Raw genomic sequence first — 26,886 nt, 5'->3', positions numbered from 1 at the left:
GGGTTATTTTATTGAATTCCAATTTTACTTAATTTTAATCTAACTTTTTTTAATTTTGTCTTAAGTTCTCTAAATCAGCAAAATATAATTTGAAAAAACAAATTATTTCGATATTCCTAATTTTAAATATAATACACAATAATAAAATACGATTAAAAAAAACACACACACACACACTCTGACACACACACCCGAACGACGTCTAATATTTTTCTGTTCTAATTTATTGCAAGAAGCAGTTCCATGGTTTTTGCGAATTGGTCGTCAGCACTCAGCAGTCCACAGATAGATTCCAACACAGTGTCGAAACTGCTCAGCGGTCAAACCCCGTCCCTCTTTCGGTCTTGTTCTGTTCCTGCTGAGAAGACTTTGGTCCTACCGAACAAGACAGATCTGGAATTGTAAACTCCACACCACACACACAGAGGAGGAGGGGCTTTGAGATGGCAAGGACGTCTTCTTCGTCTGGGGAAGTGGAGGGGGAGAAGGAGGAGCAGAAGCAGCAGCTGCACAAGGAGAAGAAAAAGGCGTTGGGATGGATAGAATGGCTGAGAGGCTGGCTCAATTTGATTTACGAAATTCTGTTCCAGAGGATTATCGCCAGCCACTTGCAGAACCCTTTGCCTTTGCCTCCAGCCAACGATCTCTCCTGCATTGTCACAGGCTCCACCAGCGGTATCGGTCGCGAAATCGCCAGGTTCGGCTCGCATTGTCGCTTGCCCCTTCAAAATAAAGCTAATCTTATTCTTACGAGGTTTTTGTTTTATTTTGCTTTATTTTTGTTTTTTGTTTTTTTTTGGGGAATTATTTTAATAGGCAATTGGCAGAGGCAGGGGCGCACGTTGTGATGGCTGTGAGGAACACCAAAGCTGCGCACGAATTGATCCAGAAATGGCAGAGCGAATGGTCCGGAATGGGTCTCCCTCTCAATATCGAGGTAGTTGCCGATGGAAACCTCTTCTTTGCATCCTGCAACTTTCTGTTGTTGATTTTTCTTTTTTCGTATTAGCCACAGAATCGTTGATGCTAATTTTTTATTTTTTATTTTTTATTTTTTATTTTTTTTATTTTTTATAGACTTTTTGTCTTTTTAATTCGCCATATGCCTACTATAATATGTTTTTTTGGAATATATAATCACTTTTTATTAATGATGCTAATTGTATTGCTATGGCTGACATGAACTGTGGCTTTTGAAGGTGATGGAGCTTGATCTTCTCTCGTTGGATTCTGTCGCTAGATTTGCTGAAGCATGGAATGCACGTATGGGACCTTTGCATGTTCTTATTAACAATGCGGGAATATTCTCCATTGGAGGTTCGTATTTTAAATGCAATTTTTTTTTTCCCACATGTTTCCGTTTTCAGCAATATGTTCATCAGAACAGTAATTTGAATCGAATTAACCAAATTACTTTGAATCCTATTAAGATGACATATTAGCAAGCTCTGGTAATTTTAGACCATTTTATATAATTTCTAGTCATAAAACTACTGCATTATTCATACATCAGTATTCATGGGCTGCATTTCTTGGGTAGGAAAAGATGTTGATTTCTTCTTTGGTAGTTATGTGAAATCTGAGTTTGGTACTCAAGTTTTTTCTTGACATATTTGTAGGAAAAAAGACAAAAGGTCAAAAAAGTTTAATTTTTGCTGAGCTCGCTGAATAATGACAAGCTAAGCTCAAGCTGGCTTTGCCAAGCTCAACTTGAGCCTGAGCTCCCTTTAGTTAATGGAACCAAGTCAAATAGCTGAAAGTTTTCATTTCAGCATGTGAGGGATTATATCACCTACCTTGACACAACTTGGGTTGAGCTTTGATATTGCAATGAGATATGTGTGTAGCGGAGCAGAGCAGAGCTGTTTGTTAACGCATACTGTTAGGATTTTCCGAGTTTCCAATAAAGCTTATTTGGGGTGAGTTTTCTAGTTGTTTCCTCCCTTCTGAGGGGCTGCTTTGCGGTTATGCCTCCGTGGAGGTTCTTCTTCTCTGAGGCTCAATAGACAAGGCTGAGATGGAGCGTTGTTTCTCTGTGGAAGCCAAAAATTTCTCCTCGGCAAAGGCAGATGTGTCTGACCTTCGTTTGGAGGAAAGGAGGAAGGGGTTCTGTGGGTATCTTTTTCTGGGTTTTCAGTGCTTTGAGTGGTTGTTGGCCACGGTTGAGGAGGCGTTCAAGGCTCCAGTGAAGAAGGATTTTGTCTCATCCTACTGCGAAGATGCGAAAGCTATGATGGTTCGTGGGGGTGGTAACAAGGCCGGTCGTTATCTTGAGGTGGCTGACTAAGCGGAGGGTAGTCATAAAGGGGTTATTTGGATCCCTGAAGGCCGTAAAGGTTGGGGATGGTCTCGGGTGGTGGGTGAGTTGCGGTAGTTGCTGAAGTTTATTAAAGCAAAAGGTGGGCCGTTGGTTTCTGAGGCGCCTTCCCTGAAGGGGATACAAAAGAGGGGTGTTTCGTTTGGTTGTTTCTATGGGGCTTCTCCGTCCTTTGCAGAGGTGGTTCGTGGAGTGGTTGTCAAGCCTCCAGGGTCGCTGCATCTGAAGGTAGAGCTTTTTGGTTTGGGTCTGCTTCCGGTAGTGGGGTGTAGGGATGTGGTAGACAGGAGAATGGCGGTGAACTGCTTTGTTTTGGAGGAGCAGACATCTAGGTCGTTGGAGAAGAAGAAGAGGCAAGGCTGCTTGCTTGGTGACGGCGAGTCTAGGAAGAAGAAGTTAGGGCTTTTCCGCTCATGGAAGAAGATTCTAGAGTGGCTTCGAATTGCATTGGAGAGGGCTTCAGCTTCCGGGTTCAATCATGTTGGGCTAGGTTTTAAGCCCAATTGTGCCAGCTGGGCTAGGCCTAAGCCCACGAGGAAGAAGTTGGATCATGGTTCTCTGGGTGTTGGATCCGGTTCGGATCCCTTTTCGGATCTTGTGCAACCTGAATTGTTTTCGGCGACTATTTTTGGGGTGGATCTGGGTCTTTCGTCCTCCGGGAGTTTTGCAGATCGCAGCCCTTCTCCGGTGGGTGAGTTTATGATCCAGTGGTCGATTATTCTTCTGTCGAGTTGTCCGCGTCGAAGGCTGCGGTTCAGTTTTCATGGGAGCTCGAGAATTCTGTAATCTCGCGATTTGTCTTTTCCCCCCTGCCTACACCGGAGGTGCTGTCTTCAGTGTCTCTAGATGCTTCTCACAGGTCTAAGGGGCCTCCTCTGGCACCGGTAAGCACTGTTGTTGGGTTTGGTTCTTTCGGTACCTTTCCTCCATATCAAATCAATTTTGGTGGTGCTTGTTTGGCCCCTTAGCTTAGACCTGAGGGGTCTTCTGAGCCCATATTCGCCCCTTCATAGGTGTACTCCGGGGTGGCTGAGTTGGGAGAGCGGCTCTGTTCTTCTGCCTTAGTGTCGTCGGTTTCTAAGCCTTTCCAGAAGTACTATCGGAAAGCAAGGGAAGGTAGATCAGGGCATTTGGACGCGAATTTATTTACAAAGTTTGTGGTAGCAATGTGGTTGCCTATTAGTTTTTCAACCAAGGAAGCAGCTGCAGTGCTTCTAGTGATGGACTTTGCGGGAGTGGCAGATTCCGTGAAGGATTTTGTTAAGCCATCTATTTCGATGAACGGCCTCCTTCGGTGGGGGTTTCTCAATCCGAGCCCGGTTGTGCAAGCTTTAACTCCTCATACCTCTCTTTTAGAGTTGGTCGTGTCATCATCGACTCCGGAAGTAAAGGAAGTTGCAGTGGTAGGGATTCCCTCCCCTTTGGGTGGTTGCGTCACTTCAACCGTTGGAAAGGGTGATGATTCCAGGGTGAATGGTTTGTCCCAATCTCAGAAGTGTCTAGTAGGTTTTGGTCTGTCTGGGGAGGTGGTTGTGTGGGAGCAGGGTGATGAGATTTGGGATGGGGAGGATGGAGATTCCCCTTACCCTTTGGGGCTTCTTCCTCCCAACATGTCATTGGATTGGAAGTTGGATCGTGTTGAGGACGAGGATCCATCCTTGGCGATTTTGGATGTCTTTGAAGAGGATTTTCTTCGGGAAGTTAAGGTTGTGCGGCCTAAGACCAAAGGTAGGAGGGAGATTTTGAATTTGGTAAGCTCCATTAATTATGGTGATGCAAGCGCGTCCTCTCGGCATAGGAAAGGCAAGGCTCACGTGTTGTAGAAGGGTGTGCTTCTTGAGGGTTCGGGTTTGAGGGCTTTTGGTTTTTGAGGGTTTGTTGGGTTTCTTTCTGTTGTGGGCTGCTTTGGCTGCTCCTGTGTATATTTCCTATGTACTTAGGGGCGCCTTGCCGACTTACGCTTTTTTTATAAAATTTTATTACTTATATAAAAGAAATGTATGTTTAATTGTTTTTTTGAATTGCTCAAACTATATTTCTTTTTCATTTGCTGCATCCCAACAATAGCAGGTCTAAGCTCTGCACTTTCCTATAAATTTTCTTTACCTTTTTGCACTTTCCTTACCATTTTACAATTTCCAGTTTTGTTTCTCATTTTTGTGAATCTGCTTTACCCATTTTGCTCAATGCACATGATCGGCATTTTATATCCTTACTCTTTGCAAGAGCAAATTGTTGTATCTGTTAAGTTTTCTAGCTGTTGTTGACTATTTGGGTGCTTTCCATTAAGTGGTATGGTAAAAACATTTTAACATAGACTATTGTAGTTGAATTTGTTTATGATTCGGTTTTATCTATTAATTATATGCACTGACTTCATCATTTCCAGAGCCACAAAGTTTTTCAAAAGATGGGTATGAAGCACACATGCAAGTGAATCATCTGGCTCCAGCATTGCTTTCAATATTGCTTTTTCCATCTCTTATCAGAGGCTCTCCATGTCGAATTATTAATCTGAATTCCATAGTAAGTTCCACTGTTATCACACATACATATGCACACCCACATGCTTGATGCTTTATCGTGTAATTTGCACAAATGAAAATTTATAATCTCTGGTAGACACCATCTTTATCAGCGATCGTTCTTTTTTCGTTATCTGTTATTACAAGTTATTTCTCAGCGAAGCACATAATTTTCCCAGTGCTGATGGTTGTTGTAATCTTGGTATCGCAACTAGTCATGATTTCTTTCTAATTTTACATCTAATTTCTTAATGCTGTAAGTAACTATCTCCAATTTTAACAATTTTAATTAATGTGAGAACTGAGAAAAGTTACTGACTTGTTTGCTTGTTGGTGGTCGTCTGGAAGGTTGAGGAGTGCTGCGATTTGGAAGATGGTGTTGGTTTGCCTTTTTTGGTGTTTATGGAAGGAAATAAATAATAGGTGTTTCGAGGACTTGGAGAGGTTATTGGAGAATATTTTAGCTTCGTTCTTTCGTACTTTGTATCTTTGGACTGTGGCTTGTTTCCCAATTGTCGCTTAGTTTCGTTGATTTTCTTGTTTGTTTTCTTTTTCTAGTTAGGTGTTTCCTTTTATATACTTCCGGTGTACTTAGGGGCGCCTTACGCTTTTAATAAGACTGTTTATTACTTACCAAAAAACAGAAAAGAAAGGGAAAAAATTCCTAAGCTGTTAATAACCCAAAGGTTTTGGATAAAATTTATCTCTGGGCCCCACTAAACTGCCTCAAAACTTTCTTAGACCCCATGCTGGTGGTAAGATTTTAAGTGGTTGCTTTAATGGTGTCTCCCAATCTCGGAATTGGCCAGTTGGTTTTGATCATAATGGGGAGATTGTGGTGTGGGAGGAGGATGAAGATGATTATTGGGATGGTTTGCCCTTAGATTGGGCAATGGATGGGGATTTTGGGGAGGAGGCTTTGGCTATTCGGGATGCCATGGAAGAGGAGTTCTAGTTTTTTGCGCGCCAGAAGTCTAAAGGGAAAATGGAGCTTCTAAATTTGCATAGTTCCATCAACTATGGTGACGCGAACTACCCCTCTAGGCGTAGGAAAGGCAAGGCACACATGTTGTAGGTTTGTTGTGCCTTGACGGGTAGTGGGTAGTATTGTTCTTACTTGGGTTCTTTTGTAGCTTGTTTTGGTTCTTTTGGTTCTTTCGTGTTCTGGAGCCTTGGTGTTGTGGGTTTTTTTGGGTTAGCTTTGGTTTTCCCTGTGTATACTTCCTGTGTACTTTGGGGCGCCTTACGCTTTCTTTAATAAAGTTCTTCGTACTTATAAAAAAAAAAAGATTTTAAGTGACCTTTCTATTACATACATTATCTCTTACACAAATTCCCGTTCCCGTTTATTCCAGTTGTCAATTTACCTTTCTATTACAATTTGATTGTCCCATACTATTAGATACAAATAATAAACTTTGACTTCTCTGCTACAACTCATGAAAATAAGCTCGATATATCCTTTGTATCTATGGAATGAAAATGCTTAAAAATCGGTTTATGAAAAGAAAAACGCAAAGACATGCTCTAGCTAATGCTATATCATTAACTAGGCTTATTTGTTTCTGTGAGCTTTTTGTGCTTGAGAAGAATAATCCTTTATATGTTAAAAGCATCTATTTAGGGATTTGAGAAGCATAAGTTAGTAGATAGAACTTCTGTTAAGAAGAAAACTTCTATTGTTCTTGCTAGGTATAGCTCAAATGGCACCTCTTCTCCCCCATAAGAATAAGGTTCAAGGGTGAGGTCCTCGGTTTGAGACCCAATTGTGTGTAACTTGCAAATAAAAAGAAAAGAAAAGAAAAGAAAAGAAAAAATCAATCTTGTTTGTCATTCTTCTTCTTCTTCTTCTTCTTCATTTTATTTATTTATTTATTTATTATTATTTTTTTTTCCCATCAAATAACATGTGTTGGCCCCAAAATTCTGTCTGTTGTTTTCACTTTTCCTTTTTATTTTATTTTATTATTATTATTTTTTTTATTTGGCGGGGGGTGTTGCTCTTAGTGCCATGAAAATTTATAAAGATACCCGCAACAATGCATTGAGTTGCAATCACAAAATGTAGGAGTTACAATTATTGCATTTCTTTAAATGCATAATAGCATAGTTGGAGTGAACTTCCAATTTGTGTTTTTTAGATTATCCAAATTACATGCAGCTCAAGGTTTAAATTATAGGCTGCTTAAATGATTATTTGCAAGTACTAAGGTAATAAACTAGAAGTTAATACATGATTCATGGCAACCCTTTTCATAGTTTTACAATCAATTTACTTCTTTTAAGCCTGACTAACCAGTCCATTATTCTTTCTGTAGATGCATTATGTTGGCTTTGTTGATGTAGAAGATATGAATGTTGTTTCTGGGAAAAGGAAATATACGAGCTTAGTGGGATACTCGAGCAGCAAGCTAGCACAGGTTCACTTTGAATTCAATATTTAATCCTTTAAACGTTTGATGGCCTGGAAAATTTCTTGGATTTACTTGTGTGTGTGTGTGTGTGTTTTTTTTTTTCACACCATATTCAATTAGAATCTTGTGTTATCTATTCTAGGTTGCTGTTTTAATTTAGATCCCTCCTTCACATTTCAGGTGACTTAAGTATTCCTTTTGCTTTTGGACTATCAGACACTCTTTATTTTTCTTATCCCTACTTTCCCCCTGGATAAATACTGTTTAACTGTGTGATTATCATAATTTTTAAAAATGCTTTCAAGACATGTTTTGGGACGTGTCTCTGATGTAGGATAGATTTAGGGGATCTGTCTACTTGTGCTTTGTGGTAGACTGTATAAAGGAAAATTATGATTTCAGGGTTTTTCATGATGAGGGAAAGGTGTTGGTGTTTTTAGAATGCTTTTGCCCTTACCACCTAGGTGGCTTTTCTTGTATACTTCATGTGTACACGGGGGGCACCTTAGACTTTTAACGACATCTAGATTAATTATCAAAAGAAGAAGAAGAATGTTTAGGGATTGATTTGGTGTCAGGTTTGAAGGCAAATGGATCCATTCTTGAAGAAAACAGGTTGCCAGATTATGTATGCAGTGGCGGTTTCAATGGTTTGTGTTTTGATTTGTTTTCTGATAGTGATTGGCTAGGGAAAGTATATGGGTTTTAGGGTCTTAATAGATGTAAGAAAAGAGGTATGATTTAGGGTGTTGACGGAGAAGAAGAGGGATAAATTAGTTGCAACTTGGGCTGTGGAAAGTCAACATGAACAGTGCACAAAGAAGAGAGAGAGAACCACACACAAATCCCAAGATGCGCCAATATTCAAAATGCTCAATATTCCATTAATCAAGTTTGAATTTTTTGAATACATTAAGCATATATATGTACAGAGACTCTCTTCATTGTGCTACTAGCATTAAGATTCCTAAATTGACTAGTAAATTGAAGATTTAACAAAACCTAATGAAAGGCTCTTAATTCTATTAGAAATTTTAGAATAATCTAGACAACAACAACAACATACTATTGGAAATTTTATAATAATCTAGACAACAACAACAACATACTATTAGAAATTTTAGAATAATCTAGACGACGACGACGACAACAACAACAACATATTAGTCTATCAATATATTGTATTGTGTTGGAGAGTTCCATCAATATATTGTATTATTAGTCTATTTTTCGTTGAGCCACTACTACTATTCTAATACTAATAATAGTACTTGGCAATGTTAATAATAAGAAAAGCAATCTATCATTCAGTATAACTTAAAATTTCCAGATGCTAATTGATACATTCAGATTTCCAGGGCTTATGTGATAGCACACGTGGCAATCCTAAAGCCCAAGTCGGCAGAGAATACGGAGTATAATCTCCATATATTATTTCCCTAAGTGTTTTAGCTAATAAGGAATGCATTTTCCATTAGTCTATTTCCTTCCTAGTTTATTTTCTTGCATGATGTAATGACGGCTGGACCTAATGGTTATGTCTTATGACCTAGCCGTCTTCTATATAAGTGTAACCCTAATCAATAAAATATCATGCTGAATATTATGAAAACCTAGAACCTTTGTTAGTATCTTAGAGGTCACGGCTCTCTCGAAGTAGCCATTGGAGATCACGGCTCTCTCAAAGTAGCTCATATCCCTTTTCCTTTGTTCTTTTATTATTTGATTGCATCACTAACTCAGCTTACCAGGGAGAAAATTGCCATGGCTTACGTCTCTTTTGGAATTCAACCTCTCTTTGCATTATGTAGATAATATGGAGAGAAAAATAACCACACTTTCAATGGTGTAGAGCTGCCTACCGAGCTGAAATTTTTAATGATCCTTGTATGAATAGTCACATGCTTTTGGCACTACATTCATTCCTGCTTTTGTAGATTCTATAGATGTTTTAAAGCTTAGATTGTAATTCTTTAGGAAACCTTTTTACTTCCTGCCATAAACAAGGTTTATCCTCTTTCTGATAAAATGTTTATTACTTTGAAAGTAATGGGAACTAAGCAGAAAATTAGCACGTCTATCTGAATGTACTTTACTTTTGCTTTAGGAACATATGTTTAGATTCAGTGTAATAATGAACATGTTAATAAAGTCATTAGAAATAACAGCGGAACAAGTTAACATACATATTATTCTGTAAAAAAGAAGTCTGGTAGAGCTTCATTAAGGCTTGCGGAAAGAGGGTTTTTTTTCCTGTGGTTTTATTAGCAGATTTTATATAACTAACACCCTCAAGTACCTGTGCAGCAGTAGCCAGTTGGTCATGCTTATGTACTTTTTATACTTTGTTACCTTTCTTAGTCAACTTTTGGTGTTATCATAAATATTCCTCTTTCTTACTCATTAATCTTATCTTAAGCCAATTCAGGTGTGGTTCCACTACTAGAAGTACTTGCATAAATTACCAGAATTATTCTCCCTTTTTTTTTTCTCCCTCGTGGTTATTATATGTTTGCAACATATTGTTTCTCGCCATCTCTCAAGTTGCATAAAATGATCTAACCAACAAATAATCTTCGGTTTTTTTTTTTTTTTAGTAACTTCGTTGACCTTGGTTTTTTTTCCTGAATTTATTGACCCTTGTTTGGAGGGATAAGTTGATTCATCCAATGGAGCTCTATTTGTTTGATCTAGTTAGGGGGGGGGGGGGTGTGGGGGGTGTTACTGAGAAAAAAAATTTAGAAATAAGCCACTACCCAATGAAATGGTGGTTTACAGCAGGTACATCGAGTGAAGAGCTCTCCAGTGTGTAGAGCTCAGGTTATGCAGATGCGTAGTTGCAGAAGCCAGATCAACATCATGACAAGAGTACTCTGGAAATTCTTAGGACAACCACAAATGGTCTAGTGTCTGGTTTCGTAATGGTGGTATAACACTCAAGAGCAGCTGTCCAGCTGGCTAACAAAGAAAGAAAAAGGGTTTTGTTGTATTTTTTTTTTCCTGTTTTTTAACCTCGTTTCTTTTAGTTGATATTCCTATCTTGTGAATGCTAATAGTTTGGAAAGAATATATATACCATTTTTGGACTGCAAAGTGTTGTGATCTCCCATTATGGAGGGGGTTTGTGTGTCTGCTTTCAATCAATCTTTGCTAGGAAATGGCTTTGGGAGCATGGGAGGAACAAAATCACCTTTGGATATAGGTTAATCGTGTAAAATATGTGGAAAACTAGGGTCATTGGACAACTTCATTGGTGAGAGGATCTCGTGGGACAAGTTTGTGGAAGAGCATAAGGGATTGAGTTTTTATCTAAACTTGTTTATTTTTAAGGTGGAAGATGACGGTATGGTATGTTTTTCATATGATATTTGGCACAGGGGTGTAGGACTGGAGAATAAATGATCTTTCTCTGATAGGAAAGAAGAAGGATTGTTCTGTAGCTTGACATTTTGGAACATCTGGAGTGGGTTTTGAGTTTTAAATTCTTGAGACCCTTTTAGTATTAGGCGTAAGAGACAGTCAATTCCGTACTTGATCTGTTATACTCAAACCTGCCTTCTAGAGGAGATGATTATATGTTTGGAGGTTGTCTTGGACAGGAAGATTTGTGGTATGCTCTTATGAAGCTTTGAAAGGGAGTGTGATTGGCAGGTTCCTTGGAAGACCATTTGTGTGAAAAGGTCCCATGTAAAGTAGCTTTTTCTGTATGGACGGTGGTTTTGGGTGAAATTTTGGGTGCTAATAATCTTGGGGAAGCAAGGAATAGCAATTGTTGAATGGTGCTGAATTGTCAGAATAGCAGTGAGACAGTAAAGCCTCTCTATTACATTTTGCTGTTGCAAGGGAACAGTGGTCACTTATTGCTATCTTTAACCAGAGTGCATTGGGTGATGTCTAGGATGGTGTGGACGTTCTAGCATGTTGAAAAGGTAGATTTGATTGCCATGAGACTAGTTAGATTTGGAGGGTTGTACCTCTTTTTATAATGTGGATGCTTTGGCAAGACAGGAATCGCCACAATTTCAATGATGTCAAGCTTAACCTTGCTAAAGTCTATGTTCATAAGGTCTTTGTACGATTGGATGAATATAGCATTAGGCAGCCACAGTTTCATTCTTTTCTGGATTTTATTTCTCTTTTGAATCTTAGGATTAATTTCTTGGAGGATATAGTGTACACCTCCCGTGTACTTCTTTCCACCTTTTATTGACAAAATTTCTATGACTTATCAGAAAACGACGTATTTAGTCTTTATGCTTTTTTGCATTGCACACTGCTGGTTTCCTTTTGTTTTAATTTCTATGATTTTGAAAATTTAGAGTATTTTGATTACTTCCAGCCATATACATGTGCTGTAAGGGGTCTAATGTTTGTCATCATTTGTACCTTTAGCTTGAATTTGTAATCGAACGTTTTGAAATCATAGGCCCTAATTTTAGTAGAATTAGAGGTAGCTAGCACCCTATAGTTATGCATGTAATCCTAGGACCTGCTAATGCTGTAATTGATGCTCTTGATGAATTTTGTTATCAATTCTAACCTTGGGTTTAAGGCCTAGATTTCTTCTTCAATTGCATAGCCACTTCCAAACACGAATGACCTAAATTGAAGAACACCTCCATAGCCACTTCCAAACATAGATGACATGGTTCCTAAAATAAAAAACTTTTCATTATAGTCCCAGTCGTTATTCTACATTAAGCATTTATCCTAACATTCAAAAACCTTTCATGTGTTGCTGACAGTCCTATTCCTCTCTCGCAAAACCCTTCCCCCCTCCCCCCCCTTTTCTTTTCCTTTTCCTTCCTTTTTGCTTCCCTTTTCCCTCCCTTTCCTTCTGCTACCGCCTCCCATGAGGCCCCTATCCCACTAGGGTTTTCCCTAGCCTCATCGCATCTTTGGAGGCTTTTTGTTTGCTTTCTTGTACATCCACAAAGAAATCATCAGCAATATCCTTCACCCTCTGTGGTTTTTGCGAAAATTGGCAAGGTTTTTGGATCGAAAATTTCCAATCTAGATCTACACATCTCCGCCAGTTCTCGCATGTCACACGCCTCTCCACCGTGAACACCATCATCCTTCTCAACGACATCAGCCGCCTCTCATTCCGATAGCCACTGCCCGGAGCGTGGGCTGCACGTGCCAGCAAGTAGATCTCTTTCACTGGCTCGTGCAAGCCCATCTTTTCTCTTCGCTCTCCACCGCCTCTGCTGTTGTTTGTTTCTGGTTGCGTGCTGCTCTCATGGGTGGGGAGAGGTCACCAGAAGCTGGTGCGTGGCTTACACGCACCAGCCATGGAGACTTCCACCCTCCTACCCCGGTTATCTTTGTTACTTTAAATTTCCTATTGTATTTTGGGCATTTATGTTTTTCTGATTTTTATTGTTGTATATCCTCTTTGTATTCTCTGTTTTGGTTACCATGTTGTTTGGGTCATTTGGATTCCTTATCAACCATTTACCACCTTCATTGGTGGCCCCAGTTCTTGTTATCCGTGCTAAGAACAAATAGGCCTGTATCTTCAGAAGCATTGCCTTCGTGTACTTTTGTTCTTAGGCCTTGTTTGGTTCGCAGAATAGACCCCTGGAATGGAATGACTATTCTTATTCTTTTGTTTGGTAGGGGTCTATTCCTTAGAATAGTTATTCCAATGGAAATAACTATTCCTTTATGAAGAAGAATACCGATTCCTCTAAAAAATGAAAGGAATAGCTATTCCAATGGGAATGGACTACAATTTCAAGAAAAAACTCTTATTTTTTATTTTCTTTCAATTTTATTTAAAAAAAAAAAAAAAAAAAAAGAAGAAGAAGAAGAAAAAAATGAAACCCTAACCTTGGCTGGCCGACCACCCGCATAGGGTGTCGGGGGTGGTCGCACCACCCCCGGAGCAATGTGCCACCCACTATTTTTCAAAAAAAAAATTATTATTATTTTTGTTTTTTTTTTTGCTTTTTATTTTTTATTTTTTTATTTTTTTATAATTTGAGTTTTTATATATATATATATATATATATATATATATATATATATATGTAATGTGGGGTTTTTTTTAGTAATTTTGATTGGATTCTAAAGTGTATGAATTGTTACCAAACTAAAGATTATGAATAATCATTCTATTTCACTCTTTTATTCCTGAGAATAACTATTCATTTTTTCAATGGAATACCCATTTCGCAAACCAAACGAGGCCTTATGGTCCGTTTGGGTGTTCGAATTTTTAAATCAGAATTCAATTCTTATTCGGTGTGCGAATTTCGAGGTTTGACTTTGTGAGATAAAATTAGAAAAAGTTGAATAAAATATGATTTGTTTAGAAAAAATTGAATAAAATATGATTTATTTAGAAAAATTTAAATAAAATATGATTTGTTTTCTAAAAAAGTAAATACTGTAGCAAATAGTTGAATAAAATCAGAATTCAACTCTTGCATCCAAACATACCATTGGTGTTTAAACCTTTCATGTGGCTGCTGCCATAATCACTTGCAATATGTTTGCCTTAATGACAGGAGACAGTTATTAGGCTTTATGGAAAGGTCAATCATACCTTGCTTTTGATATTGTAGATTGTATTGTAGGTTGGCCTTTTTCCAATATCTTAAAATTTTGTAGTTAAACTGTAACAGATGTTTTCTGTTCTCATCCACTTCATCCTGATTAAGCCACCATTCCCTTTGTTTTTCTTGGCCTTATACATCTTTGTTGATGCTCTTAAGACTTGTTTACCTACCACAACCAAAGAACTATCATTCTGTGGACGCAGCGTTATCTATCTTTTGACATGGTAACAGCATCGCACACTGCAGCTAAAAAACATTTTAGACGTGGGAGCATGACTATACATGTCTTTTTAATATACAGTATCAAGTATTTAAATTAGCTGGGCTTGCATATTTCTTTGTAAGCAGAAGAAGCAAACAATTATAGGAGTGCTGGAAATTATGTGTTTCTTGATAATGATGCATTGTGCCGACATAATTCTATACGTTTTTCATTTAAGTCAATCTTACCGTTTGATGAGCGTCCAAACAAGTGGACACAAGAGACACGAGCTGTTGGCTCAAGTGTCAACACAGCAAATTTTGAGTAGAAGTGTCCCACAAATCCCAACGGATGTTTAAAGTTCTTTTTATCTTGTTAATTACTTTGATCATACCCTTATTTCTAAAATGCTTCTGCTGTTCGATTGTAGAAAATTATTTCCATTTCTGTCAGCTTGAGCTGTCACGTGGAATCAGGTACTTGAGGTGTTTTGTGTCATCGATCTGAATTAATCATTTATGTTTTCTATGGTGTTTGAGGAATAGAAGAGTGATTTTGTGATGTTGTTTGTAAGGACAATTTATGTGTTGTATATCGCCAATGAACTTTGACTCAAATGGCACCTTTTATTCCCCCTTCCTCCCAAGAATAGAATGGAGTGCTCACATGTTCGAAACTCACCGGGTATATATAACTTGTCCGTCAATTAGAGAAAAAGTTGTCAATTATCTGATGTACTTGATTGTTCCTTTTGGCAATAAAAGTGTTATCAAAAAAAAAAAAAAAAAAAATAGTTCTTGATAGGGTTGACAAAGTAGTCCTTTTTCTTTTTCAGTTTCGACTATAATCATTGTTAGCTTCTTAAAGCTGAATATCAGTTCTTATGGTCACAGAATCATACATAGTGAAAAAGGAATTATTGTAAACAATGAATTAAAATGGTAGCTTTTTTATTTTTTTTATTGCAGGTTATGTTTAGCAGTGTCCTCCATAAGCGGCTACCTGCTGAAGCTGGCATTAGTGTATTATGTGTATCTCCTGGAATTGTCCAAACAAATGTTGTAAGTCTCTTGTAGGATTCCAATCTCTTATCTATATTGCACCTCATTATGTTTCCAGATATGCATTTTCCTTAACATAAACTATAAAATGCACCTTCCTACCCACACCCCCCAACACAGGCACAAATTTTGATGGATTTTATGATAGGAGAAATGTTGGGGTTTGTTTTTTTGTTTAATAAGTAAATGGAATTCATTAAAAAGCGCAAAGGCACAACCCAATTACACAAAGTATATAAGAGAAACACCTAGCTAGAAAAAATAAAACATATTTAGAAATCATGATATCTAGAAAAATGAAAGCAATCAATGGCAGCTGTCCAACCAGTGGTGGAGCCAGAAAATTATTATTGTAGGGGCCGAACTAAAAATATGATAAACATAATTTAAAACAGAAATGAAGTAATTTTTCGCACAATATGTGTATCACAAAAAGTATAGTTATAAAAGTTCATAACATGTGCCATAATTGATATATTTGCAACTTAATATGCTAACACTAACACAAAAAGTCTAAATATCATTAAGTATCGAATCTGAATTGAAGCTCTTAGCGATTTCTCTTTCGATATAGATAATTAAAATATTTGCAAGAAGCTCATCCTCAATTTTGTTGTGAAGTCTTCTTTTAACAACTTTCATAGTTAAAAATGGTTGATCGGTAGTTGCTATAGACAGGAGGAGTCAAAACCAAGCAAATTAATCATCTAGATATACAACTCTTTTCCAATATTTTCACTTTTGATACTTGTCATCATGTGATTGGAGCATGTTAAATGCTTACAACTTTTGACTCCAATTATATGTTGACATGTGTCAAAAGTTATAAAAGATTTGTGCATGGCACGAACAATATTAACTATATTACTATAAGGTTTAAGCTAATCTAAAGTTACTGTTTATATATACAAATAAATACAAGTTAGCATCTTTGCATATTTCATTTTAAAAAATAATTTGAAGAAACAAGTAGATGAGGCTCATTATGTATAATTCTGTCCATTTTCAAACTCTCGAGATAACTTAAAAAACCATTGTTCTCTCTCACTCCTTAGTAATATGGAATTTTGTACACAGGACCGAAGGTCCTTATTCCCTTTGCAATGTTGGATTTTATTCGAAGGTTAGAGTCATTTTATTTGGGTCAAGTAATTTGAGTAATGAGGTGAGAAGATGAGAGCATAAGATAAACCTCAAGCCCACCTCAAAACTTTCAAACAATAATTCACCATTCAAAGTAGCTTATGTAGTTAATAAACCACCATAAGTTTTAAAAGAAACCTTCTTGTACAATGTGTGCAGAGGCCATTTGAAAATCTTCCTTGTAGATTAAATTTTAAGAAACACTTTGTAGGGGCCATGGCCTCTACAGGTCCTAATGTGGCTCCACCATTGTGTCCAACAACAGAGTATTGAGAAAGAACGCCTTTAATTCCACCATTGTCCCCTTAGGTCTTCAAAACTACAACAATTTCTTTCTCTCCAAAGACACCAAATTAAGCATGTTGGAACCATCTTCTACAATGCTGCACAATGAGAACTACCCAACAGCCCTCTCCAACAGGCGAAGAGGTCTACCACTCTTCTAGGCATGACCCAATCTAACCCAAAGAGGCTAAAAATAGTATTCCATAAAGTACAGACAATCTTGTAGTGGAGTAGGAGATGATCAACAGATTCCCCTCTCTCCTTGCACTTGCAACACCAATCTACCACCATGATATGCTGCTTCCCTAGGTTATTCGTAGTGAGAATCCTCCCTAACGTTGTTGTCGAAGCAAAGAATGCCACTCTCAAAGGGCCTTATCCTCCCAAATACTCTTCCTAGGGAAAGGAGTACTATTGTGGGAAATTAGGACATTGTAGAAGGATTTGACATCGAACGACCCTATCTTGGAAGAGACCCAATGTAGCCCAATGTAGCTTGTCTCCCCCCCCCCCCCCCCCCCCCCCCCGGAGTCTCAAAGGAAGGATTACCAACAGATTAAAGAACAAGCTAAAGAGATACATCTAATCATGCTCTGCTCTAATAAAGTTTACATTTCACTGATGAGTGATAAGAAAGTACCACATGATCATCGACGAAAGCATCCTCAAAGCAAGCAATTCTGAATAACTTAAGGGTTTGATCCCCTCACCACTTGCCTTACCAAAATTTAATTTTTGGGTTATCACCCACCTCAAATCTAGTATGACAAAAAAGCTCTGCCCAACCCCTCCTGATGTTATTCCAAAGACCCACCCTATACGACTCATGAACATCATTAGAATACCACATACTCTACGAGCTGCCATATTTAAGATCCACTACCACCCTCCACAGAGCCTCTCTCTCATGCACATAGCGCCAAAGCAACTTCCCTATTAGAGCTCGATTAAACATAAGTAAATTTCGGATCCCTAACTCCCTCGCATTGAGAAGCTGCAACGGGATTTTCTATGGGGTGGGTTTGGTGAAGAATTCAAATATCACTTGGTTAATTGGTCTAAGGTTTGTACCCCAATTTCAGAGGGAGGGCTGGGTATCAGAAACTTGACGATGTTCAACCGCGCTTTGTTCGGTAAATGGTTGTGGCGGTTTGGGAGTGAGAGATGTTTGGTGGAGAGTTGCGGTGGTCTCCAAGTTTGGCAGTTTGTGGGATGGATGGTGCTCCCTTGAGCCTGTAGGTACATTTGGAGTGGGATTGTGGAAGAACATTAGGAAAGGGTGGGACACTTTCTCTGGTTTTGTTAGGCTTAAGGTGGGGAATGGGGTTAGGACAAAATTTTGGTATAATCTATGGTGCGGGAATATGGTTCTGAAGGAAGCGTTTCTTGTTCTCTTTGGTATTGCTTATGCGAAGGATGCCTCAGTTGCAGATAATATGGAGATTTTGGGCAGTTCTACTTAGTGGAATATGAGTTTTGTTAGAGGATCGCATAATTGGAAAGTGGATTTCTTTACTTCCTTCTTCCAAGTGTTGCACTTAGCTATTGTGAGTAGAGGCCATGCAGATAGGCTTTGGTAGGTCTCTTCCAAGAGAGGCCTGTTCAAGGTCAAGTCCTTTAGCTCCCTGGCTTGCTCGGAAGGTAGTTGCTTCCCTTGGAAGTGTGTGTGGCAGACTCAAGCTCCTTCAATGACGGCTTTTTTTGTGTGGTCGGCGGCCCTAGGCAAAATCCTTACAGTGGATAATCTCAGGAAGAGGCATGCTGTCATACTGAATAGATGTTGCTTGTGCAAGAGAAAAAAGAAATCAATAGATCAGCTTCTTCTTCACTGCGATGTGGCTTCCGCTTTGTGGAATTCTCACTTCACTCGTTTTGGTATGTTTTGGGTTATGCCTAGAAGAGTTATCGACTTGTTTGCTTGTTGGTGGAATTCTGGAAGGCCGAGGAGTGTTGCGATTTGGAAGAGGGTGCCAATATGCATTTATTGGTATGTGTGGAAGGAAATAAATTTTAGGTGTTTCAAGGATGTAGAGAGTTCTATGGAAGATATTTTAGTTTCGTTCTTTAATACTTTGTATCTTTGGACGGTGGCTTTTTTTGTCCCCTCTGTCGCTTAGTTTTGTCGACTTCCTTGCTCGTTTTTCTCTTCCTAGTTAGGTGTTTCCTTTTGTATACTTCCAGTGTATTTAGGGGCGGCTTACGCTTTTAATAAGACTTGATTTACTTATTAAAAAAAAAAAAAAAACTAGCTTACCAGATGAATCTTGAACTCCTCACCAACACCACCCCATAAGAAGTCCCGCTGTAGCTTTTATGTGGTTGGCTACACCAACAGGAAGAGAAAAAATAAACATAAAGTAAGTAGGCATATTAGATAAAGTGCTCTTAGTCAAGGTAAACTCCCACCCTTCGACAAGTACATTCTTTTTCACCCGGCCAAATTACTCTTTTATCTCCTCTATAATGCCATCCCAGATAGATTTGTTCTTAAAAGAGGCTCTAAATGGAAGACTGGGCTTCGTTTGTTTTGACATAAAATGTTTTCTTAAAAACGTTTTTCTTATTTTTCGATGTTTGGTACAACCAGAAATCGTGGTCAAATCAAAAACATTTTCGGTTGACCAGGAAAACCTTCTTTAATTTTCCGTAAAATGGTTTCCTTTTTTTAAAATAGTAAACCATTTTTTGAGTTTGAGCTTCTCTTTACACATTCTCTCGTAGTTCATTCTCCGATGTCGCTGGAGCTCGCCAGAATCCACCGTGGCCGCCGGAAATTGCCAATAGCCACCGTCACCAGAGTTCGCCAGAATACCACCTGTATCCACTGGAAGTCGTTGGCCCTTTTTTGCCGCCATCATTGATTTTCCATACGAGCCAAATGCCCAAATTTTTTTTCAGTGAAATAATTTCTCATGAAAAATGATTTCATTGAAAATCTTTTCCAACGGAAAACATTTTACGTTGAAACAAATGGAGTCCTAGATACTTCATAGGCAAAGACAAGACCATGCACCGCATAATACTAGCCAACTCATCAACATGAGAATCAAGGAGTGCATTTGGATGAGTTTTCGAAAAGTGTTTTATGTTTTGGGTTTTGAAAAGGGTCTTCAGTGTTTGAAAATTGAAAAGTGTTCTATGCGGTACACATTTGAAAACTTGTTTGAAAAGTGTTTGGATGTAATATTGAAAACGATTTTTCAAAACATAAAGAAACAAAACAAAAATTAAAAATTATTGAATATCTCCCTGAGTTTCTATTCTTATCTTGAGAAAGTATGATGGAATCCTTTTGTACTTTATCTTGATTTTGACTTTTAGACCGTAGTTTTAAATTTTACAAATTTAATACTTGAGTCTCAATCATTTTAAATTCGAAACCTTCGTCCATTTTTTCGTTAAATAAATAATAATAAGAAAAGATAAAAAAACAATTATACCCCTCCCATAAAATACTTTTTTTTCAAAAAAAAAAAAGGGGGAAAAAAAATAAGTGTGGGTTGTGACCCGACTATGGTGGTTGGCCACAGCAGCGTCTAGGTATGACTCAGCCCAGGTGGTTGGGCAACCCAGCCATGGTTGTGGCTGGGTCATTCCCAGTCACCGTGGCTGGGTAACCCATAGCCTATATTTTTTTCCTTTCCTTTTACTTTCTTTTTAAATGTTTTTAGAAAAGGCATAACCATTTCAAAAGTGTTTTTCACTTGTTTATGAGAAACTGAGCATGTGTTTTGAAAATATTTTTATAGGAAAGTGGGTAAAGTTTTCTAAAAGTGTTTTTTTTCTTAATTTCTGTTGTGTTTTTGAAAATGAAGACTAAAAAGTGTTTTTTATGGGGACCACATCTGAAAACTTGTTTGGATAACTAATATTTGATATAAGTGTTTTTCGTGTTTAAACAGTGAAAACACAATTTAAAAGCCAACCAAACAAGGTGGAGGAATCTGCTTGCTGGAAATTCTGGACAGCAACCAGATTTAGATTTTTGGATTGTTCTAAGGGGTTATTTGGCAGCAAATGGTTGGGAAAAGTATCTCGGCTTTTACGGTTTTGATAAGCAAAGGGGAGGGGTTTGATTTAGGACTGCAAAGAGAGAAGAAAAGAGGGTTTGTTGCCAATCGGGGGCTGTGTTAATAGTAATGTAAAAAGTAATAGTACACTGAAGAAAAGGAAGAAGAGAGAAAAGAACTCACTAAGACCAATGTGCATCAATACTCAAAGATTCACTATTCCTTTAATCAAAGGTCTGAGTTTTATATATATAAGGATTCTTTCTTGTACTAATAGCATTTGTTCTCCTAATTTGACTTGTACTACTTCAGTCTTCACTTCTAAGTTTAAAGGGAGTTGTGAAGTAAAGAACTTAGAGTACATGATCAATTATAATGCCAGGGGTTCTGGTTCTAGTCAGGGCAAGGCAAGAGGGCCTTTGCTGTGATGTAATTGTCTTTAGGTACTGTGGGCTGATTCTGTTGGGGTGTTTGGGTTTCCTCCTACTTTTAGGTTTTGCGGGTGTTTTTTAATCTCTTCCATCTTTCTTTTTCTTTTTCTTTTTTCCTTTCTTTATGTATTGGTGTCATTTTTGTATACTTTCTATATACTTAAAGGGCGCCTTTATGCCTTTTATAAACTTCTTTGCTTACCTATAAAAAAAAATAATAATAATAAAACCCAAACAAACACTAACTATGACTCAAAGGAAAGGATGTAAACCGAGGACATTTGGGATCTTCTAGACTAAGTCAATTACCAAAATACCCTTAGTTTCTTTTGCTCATTACTTCATCAACCATAACTTATAAAATAAAAGCCCAAATTAAAAACCGATTCAATGGTGTGCTCCCAAATGACCAGACCTCTAAACCATTGGATTCTTGATCCAATTGGGAGTTGCCTGTTCACCCCAAAATACATCTTGAAATAGATGAAATTGTGAAGCATAGCAAATCAACCTTCCATGGCTGTTTAAGAGAGAGGTGAAATGAATATAAAAAAACACTTTGCTATAAGATGGAAAACATCTTGGAAAAGAAATTATTCTCTTTCTGATATTGTATGTGTTTTCTTTTTTTCATTTTCCCTTTTCCCTCTTGGAACATCTATAGAAAGTATAGAGTGAATTCTGATTTATAGCATCATCTTCTAAGTAATATCGAAGATTTTTCAAGTGCCTAGGTGAGCAGTCCCTTGGCAAGGCCTGCAAAACCCACGGTTACCAACATCACTAAATCTGTCTTATAATAGAGGGACCTTAAAATTGTTCTAAAACTTATCACAACATTTTTTTTTAGGGAAAATTATATTTTAGCCCCCCAAATTACCATTCGTTTTGCAACTAGCCCCACAAACTACTAAAAACCTTTAAAAAAGGCCCCCCAAACTACCAAAACCTTTAAAAAAAGGCCCCATTTGGCGAAATATCCCCATATTACCCCTGCCCATTTTTCAAATCTTATTGAAATGTCTGACCGCTTTCGTAATGATTTAACATAAAATCATACTTAACAAGTGCCTATTGTTCATTTGATGTAAATAAAGGTTTCCCAAATCTTATTGAAAATCCATCTACCTGCACCATATATATAAATATTTTGGTTATTACTTTATTATGCTGAAATGTACTGATAGAAAGGGAATACTGATGCAGATGGCAACCTTAAGATTTGCGAAATCGAAATGGGATGCACTAACAGTCTAATAGATCCTACAAATTTGAGGAGTATTATTCGCAGCATCAACTTATTAAAGCTTTAGTATCTTTACATATTTAAAGAAAAAGAAAAAGAGAATCCCTCAAATTCTACAGTTAGGTGTTTTAGTATTTTGTAGATTTGGCTTGTTCAGTCTCGAAGTTAACTAGTCATTTGGTTATGGGTGTAGATCATATCATTCTTGTTTGGATTTAGTTTCAGTTTTCTTTTAATATGGGTTACTGGACTGTGGCACCATCTTTTCTAGTCTAATTGTAGAAAATGGCCTGTTTTTGTTGTGGTTTATCTTTTGGTTGAATCTTAGCTTGTTTGTGTTTAGAATCTGGTATTTTGTGCCCTCTGATAATTGTCCAAATTTTTTCAACTTTTAAAATAGGTCAAACAAGGTTGGTATGCTTCTTCTTCTCTTTAACAAGTTCATTATATTTCAAGTCTATGTATTATTTGTAGTTTAGCAAAAAGCTCTGCCTACCATTTTTTTCCCCTGGAAGCGCAGCAATGCTGAGATCGAATGACAAAACTAACAGAAGGTAATACAAATGTAAGAGATATAATGTAGTTGGCTACGTCCATGGATGAGATGAGAAGGAATGTTGTAGAGTAATTACAAAAGGATACCTAAGTAAGCTTAATGTTTCATTGTTTCTAGGAGCTCCTCCCTTCTAATTGAATAGTTTTGACAAGTTTTAATAAACATGCCATGTTATGCCATCATGTTGGAGCTGAAAGAACCTCACCAATTAGTTTATGCGTGATGGTTAAAGTAACCAATGTGATGCTTACCACTTCAAATTCTTAGAGTGAATAATTAGGGGGCACCTTGCTATAAACGTGTGGACCTCAAAAATATAGTGTGGACCCATGTATGGGCCCTCATGGAACAATGTAGGATATGCTTATATATACCAGCCATCGGTTTGATTTTGAGCATAGCTCAAAAGAAGTCAGAGAGGTTCTCTTGATTTTTATTATTTTTTTTTTTTTTTATAAGTAATCAATATATCATTAAAATTGTAAGGCGCTCCCAAGTACACAGAGAGTATATAAAAGAAGTCACCTAACTGGAGCAAAAAGACCAAGAAACTCATGAAAACTAATTACCAAAGGAGAAACACAATCAGCTGTCTAAAGATACAGGATGTTGAAAAATAAAGACTTAAATCTCCTCCAAAGCCCTCTCACGATCCTCAAAATTTCTATCGTTCATTTCCCTCCAAATACACCACAAAGAGGTTCTCTTGATAATCTTTTACTTCACGAAATTTCACAAATAGCTCGAAATGTTGGTTTTGTAATCTCAAAATGTTGTCGAGCTGCATCTATTCATTTCTCTTATCCTTTTAACCTTATTTAATTTCAGGCAAGAGATCTTCCGAAGATTGTTCAAGCTGCTTATCGTCTGATACCCTATTTTATTTTTAATGCTCAAGAAGGTGAATCTTCTAAATGCTAGTACAACTGTTTCATCTTCTCATTTGTATAGGATAATTGAGACATCTTTGAGCATGTTGTTTTTAATCCATATTGAGACATTAATCTCTTTTGCTTTCATAGTTGTAAATAATTCAGCCAGAGTTGGTAATAACATTATTTACTTGAACTCTTCCCGTTTATGTTCCCCCCTGCCCATCAAACCCCATGGGCTCCATTTTGACTCATCTATGAGTGAACATATAGTTAAAGAGGAGCTGGTTGATGGTAATTTATAAGCATAGATATTTTTCTGAAGGAGACATATATGTTTCTTTTGTAAGTTGGATATGCGCAAGTATCAAGAACAAGTCTTTAAAGACGCCTAGGAGACACCTTAGGCATGGCTTAATTAGTTTTAGATGTGGGTAATCGAACATTTAAAACAGCAGTAAAATCCAAGAAAGAATAATTGTGGAAACTTTAGACCTTGCAGCCAGTCATACAATGATCTTAGAAATAAGAATTTAAGTAAGTTGGTGTTAAGTTCAACAGTATTACAGGTACAATAATTCCTTCCACTCCAAATTGTCGACATAATCAAAAGCAGAAGTGCACAAACCGAACCCCTCTCATGACAACCAAACCTCTCTTTCCACCCTGTCAGCACCTCCACCAACATCCTAGGCATAAACCAGTGTATCCCCCAAATAAGGGTTAGTGTAGTGACAACAGCTCGCTCACCACTGTAGAATGTAATGGGTGATGTTCTACTGTCTCATCACTAAATCATGATAGAACTCAAATGAATTCATTTTAGCAGAATCAGTTCCAGTTGATTTGTAATTGAACTCTCTTTTTTGGAACTGAAACTGAGATCAAATTAATTCAATTCCTTTGTCTGTGTGTGCACTTTAGGGTGGCACCAGGGGTAGGGGTGGGCATTATTTCTATGATGTGGCGGAAGTGGGCCATAGTAACAGATGTTGATGAGGTGTCCTATAGTGAACCACACCCCAAACAACAGAGAAGTTTAATGTGTTTACAATCAGAGGAAGACTAGCTGTGCCAATCTTTCTTTCTGTCTCTCTCTCTAGAAAATCTGTCAGGCCAACTCTGCCAGGCAGCTCCCACTCTGGGCAGAGTAGTTTATTTGAATTAGCATTCATTCTCATGAGCAAGTGGGAAGAGAAATAAAAATTTATTTATTTCTCACCAAATTTGATGGATTTTATTTGGATTTGAATACCGTGAACTTGCAAATTGTGGTTGCAACTAAATTGAATTCTATAGTTTTTGGGTTTGTAAACACATGATTTTGATAGAATTCAGGTCCATTGAATTAGATTCTTGGTTCTTTGTGGTTCCAGAATGAGCTAGAGAAAAGAAGTGAGGGCCTCACATGAAATAATAATAGTGAGGAGAACTATTTAAAAACTTTCACTACTAGCAAGAGTAGAGTTTGATTTCGAATCTTAATCTTTCCTGGATCACCATTCACTCGAGTTACTAATTTTTGTTATAGATAAAATTCATCGAATTTTGTCATATATATTGAAAATATCTATAATCTGTAATAATTAATTGCCGTCTCCTAGTCTATCCTAATTTGCCATGTTGGCATGTCTGTCATTTTGTTTGTGTCCTGTTTCACTGTCAATCCTACATACACTCAAGGCATGTGTAGGATCCTTAGGCATATGAACAGGTGCCAGGGATGAGTTTAACTGTTCTCACCTAACCATATAAGGGCATAGGCATTGGAATTTAAGTTGGTTAAATATAAGTTGGTTCCATATCTAACTGGAGATATGTCCATGGATACTCGTTAGTGGGAGTTTGCTTTAAACTGGGTAGTGAATGTAAGGCAAAAAAGACACTTAGCTTTTTTCTTTTTTTCATTTTTTGAATATCACATCTCGTGCTATTCTCTAGAAAATCCTTCTATTTCTGTTTCCAAATAAGTTGCATGGTAAAACAAGAGATTTTCCACAGCGAACAACCCCCTTAGAGGACCAATCTTTCTAGCTCATCCATCAAGTAATTATCTTGGAGACCACATTATCCAAGATGTGCCAAATTTTTCCGGCAATCTTTTATCAATTCTCATTCATGAAAGGGCTAGTATGCGATATATGCCTTCCAGATTCCACAGTAACCTTACATGGATCAAGCCTATTAGAGCTTTTCCACCTTGCTATAGGTTGTAAATTCTCTTCCAAAATCATTTACTGTACGGAGAAAGCTAATGTTGCAGCATAAGGGATTTGGAAGTAGTGAAAAAACTAGTCTTTATTTACCACCAAGAAAATGATAATAAGTGGTAATTACACCCAGTCTATCCCAACACCCATAAATACAGACTAACCTTGTCATGAATCACTGCTACTGCAGGTTCAAGGAGTGCTCTTTTTGCGGCCACAGATCCTCAGGTTCCAGAGTACTGTGAATTGCTGAAAGCAGATGAGTGGCCTGTTTGCGCTTTCCTTTCTCATGATTGCCGTCCAACAAATCCTTCAGAGGAAGCACACAACATTGAGACTTCATACCAAGTGTGGGAGAAGACATTAGAGATGATCGGACTCCCTTCTGATGCCTTGGAGAGGCTTCTACAAGGGGAAGAAGTTCGATGCCGATATGGGGTGTAGTTTATGAAACCCTAAATCATATTCAAAGGGTGCACACTTCTCGTCCAGGACGCCGTTAAGGGTGGTTTCTTAATTGATTGCAAAGTGATGACCATTCTCTTATGAAGTGGAGGAGAAAACTGAAGTGCCTGTCATTCTGGTGGCATTTGATCTTAGTTGTCTGGTCGTGTCCCTCCTTGGTTCAGTTGCTGTATACTGATGTTGTGAATTACCAGTTTTATTTATTGGTACAATGCTAACACAAGGAGCAGCTAGAATAGAATGCCACTACGTCTCTATGGTTATGAATGCCATAAATATTTCTACAATCTGTGTGAGCTCAACTAACCTCTTGAATAGATTTAGCAACTTCCGTTGGAGCTTTGATTTTACAAGTTTTACTTCATTATGTTGTTACAGCATTGGGCAAAATGTACGATTCAGAGCCTCAAGTTACAAAAGTTTTTAGTGGGAAGTGTTTTTTTTACTATTATTTTTATTATTATTATTATTATTAAACGAAGGCTTTGGTTGCCACAATTAATTCTGGATTGCCCAATTGGTCAAATAAGGATCCTTTCCATTTCATTCAAAATAAATAGTATTCATTTTATGGTAAAGATTT

The 26,886-nt window shown here is 37.6% G+C and overlaps 1 protein-coding gene across 2 annotated transcripts; it reads left to right on the top strand.

The window, feature by feature from the left end:
* Positions 1–191: 191 nt before the first annotated feature.
* LOC133865917 (dehydrogenase/reductase SDR family member FEY-like) lies at positions 192–26,680 on the top strand. 2 transcript variants are annotated; one of them, XM_062302442.1, is made up of 9 exons: positions 192–697; positions 817–937; positions 1,200–1,317; positions 4,707–4,843; positions 7,161–7,262; positions 14,993–15,085; positions 22,675–22,754; positions 23,585–23,657; positions 26,029–26,168. In XM_062302442.1, the coding sequence occupies exons 1-8, from the start codon at positions 444–446 to the stop codon at positions 23,625–23,627; spliced, it is 948 nt and encodes a 315-aa protein (XP_062158426.1). In that variant the 5' UTR covers positions 192–443; the 3' UTR covers positions 23,628–23,657; positions 26,029–26,168. The 2 variants fall into 2 exon arrangements, with proteins under 2 accessions (XP_062158426.1, XP_062158425.1); XM_062302441.1 differs by lacking the exon at positions 22,675–22,754 and having other exon boundaries at positions 195–697; positions 26,029–26,680.
* Positions 26,681–26,886: the final 206 nt, after the last annotated feature.

The sequence above is a fragment of the Alnus glutinosa genome, chromosome 4, assembly GCF_958979055.1.
Source record: "Alnus glutinosa chromosome 4, dhAlnGlut1.1, whole genome shotgun sequence".
Lineage (NCBI taxonomy): Eukaryota > Viridiplantae > Streptophyta > Magnoliopsida > Fagales > Betulaceae > Alnus > Alnus glutinosa.
The sequence above is the reverse complement of the archived record's forward strand: the minus strand, read 5'-3'. Positions and strand labels throughout refer to the sequence as shown.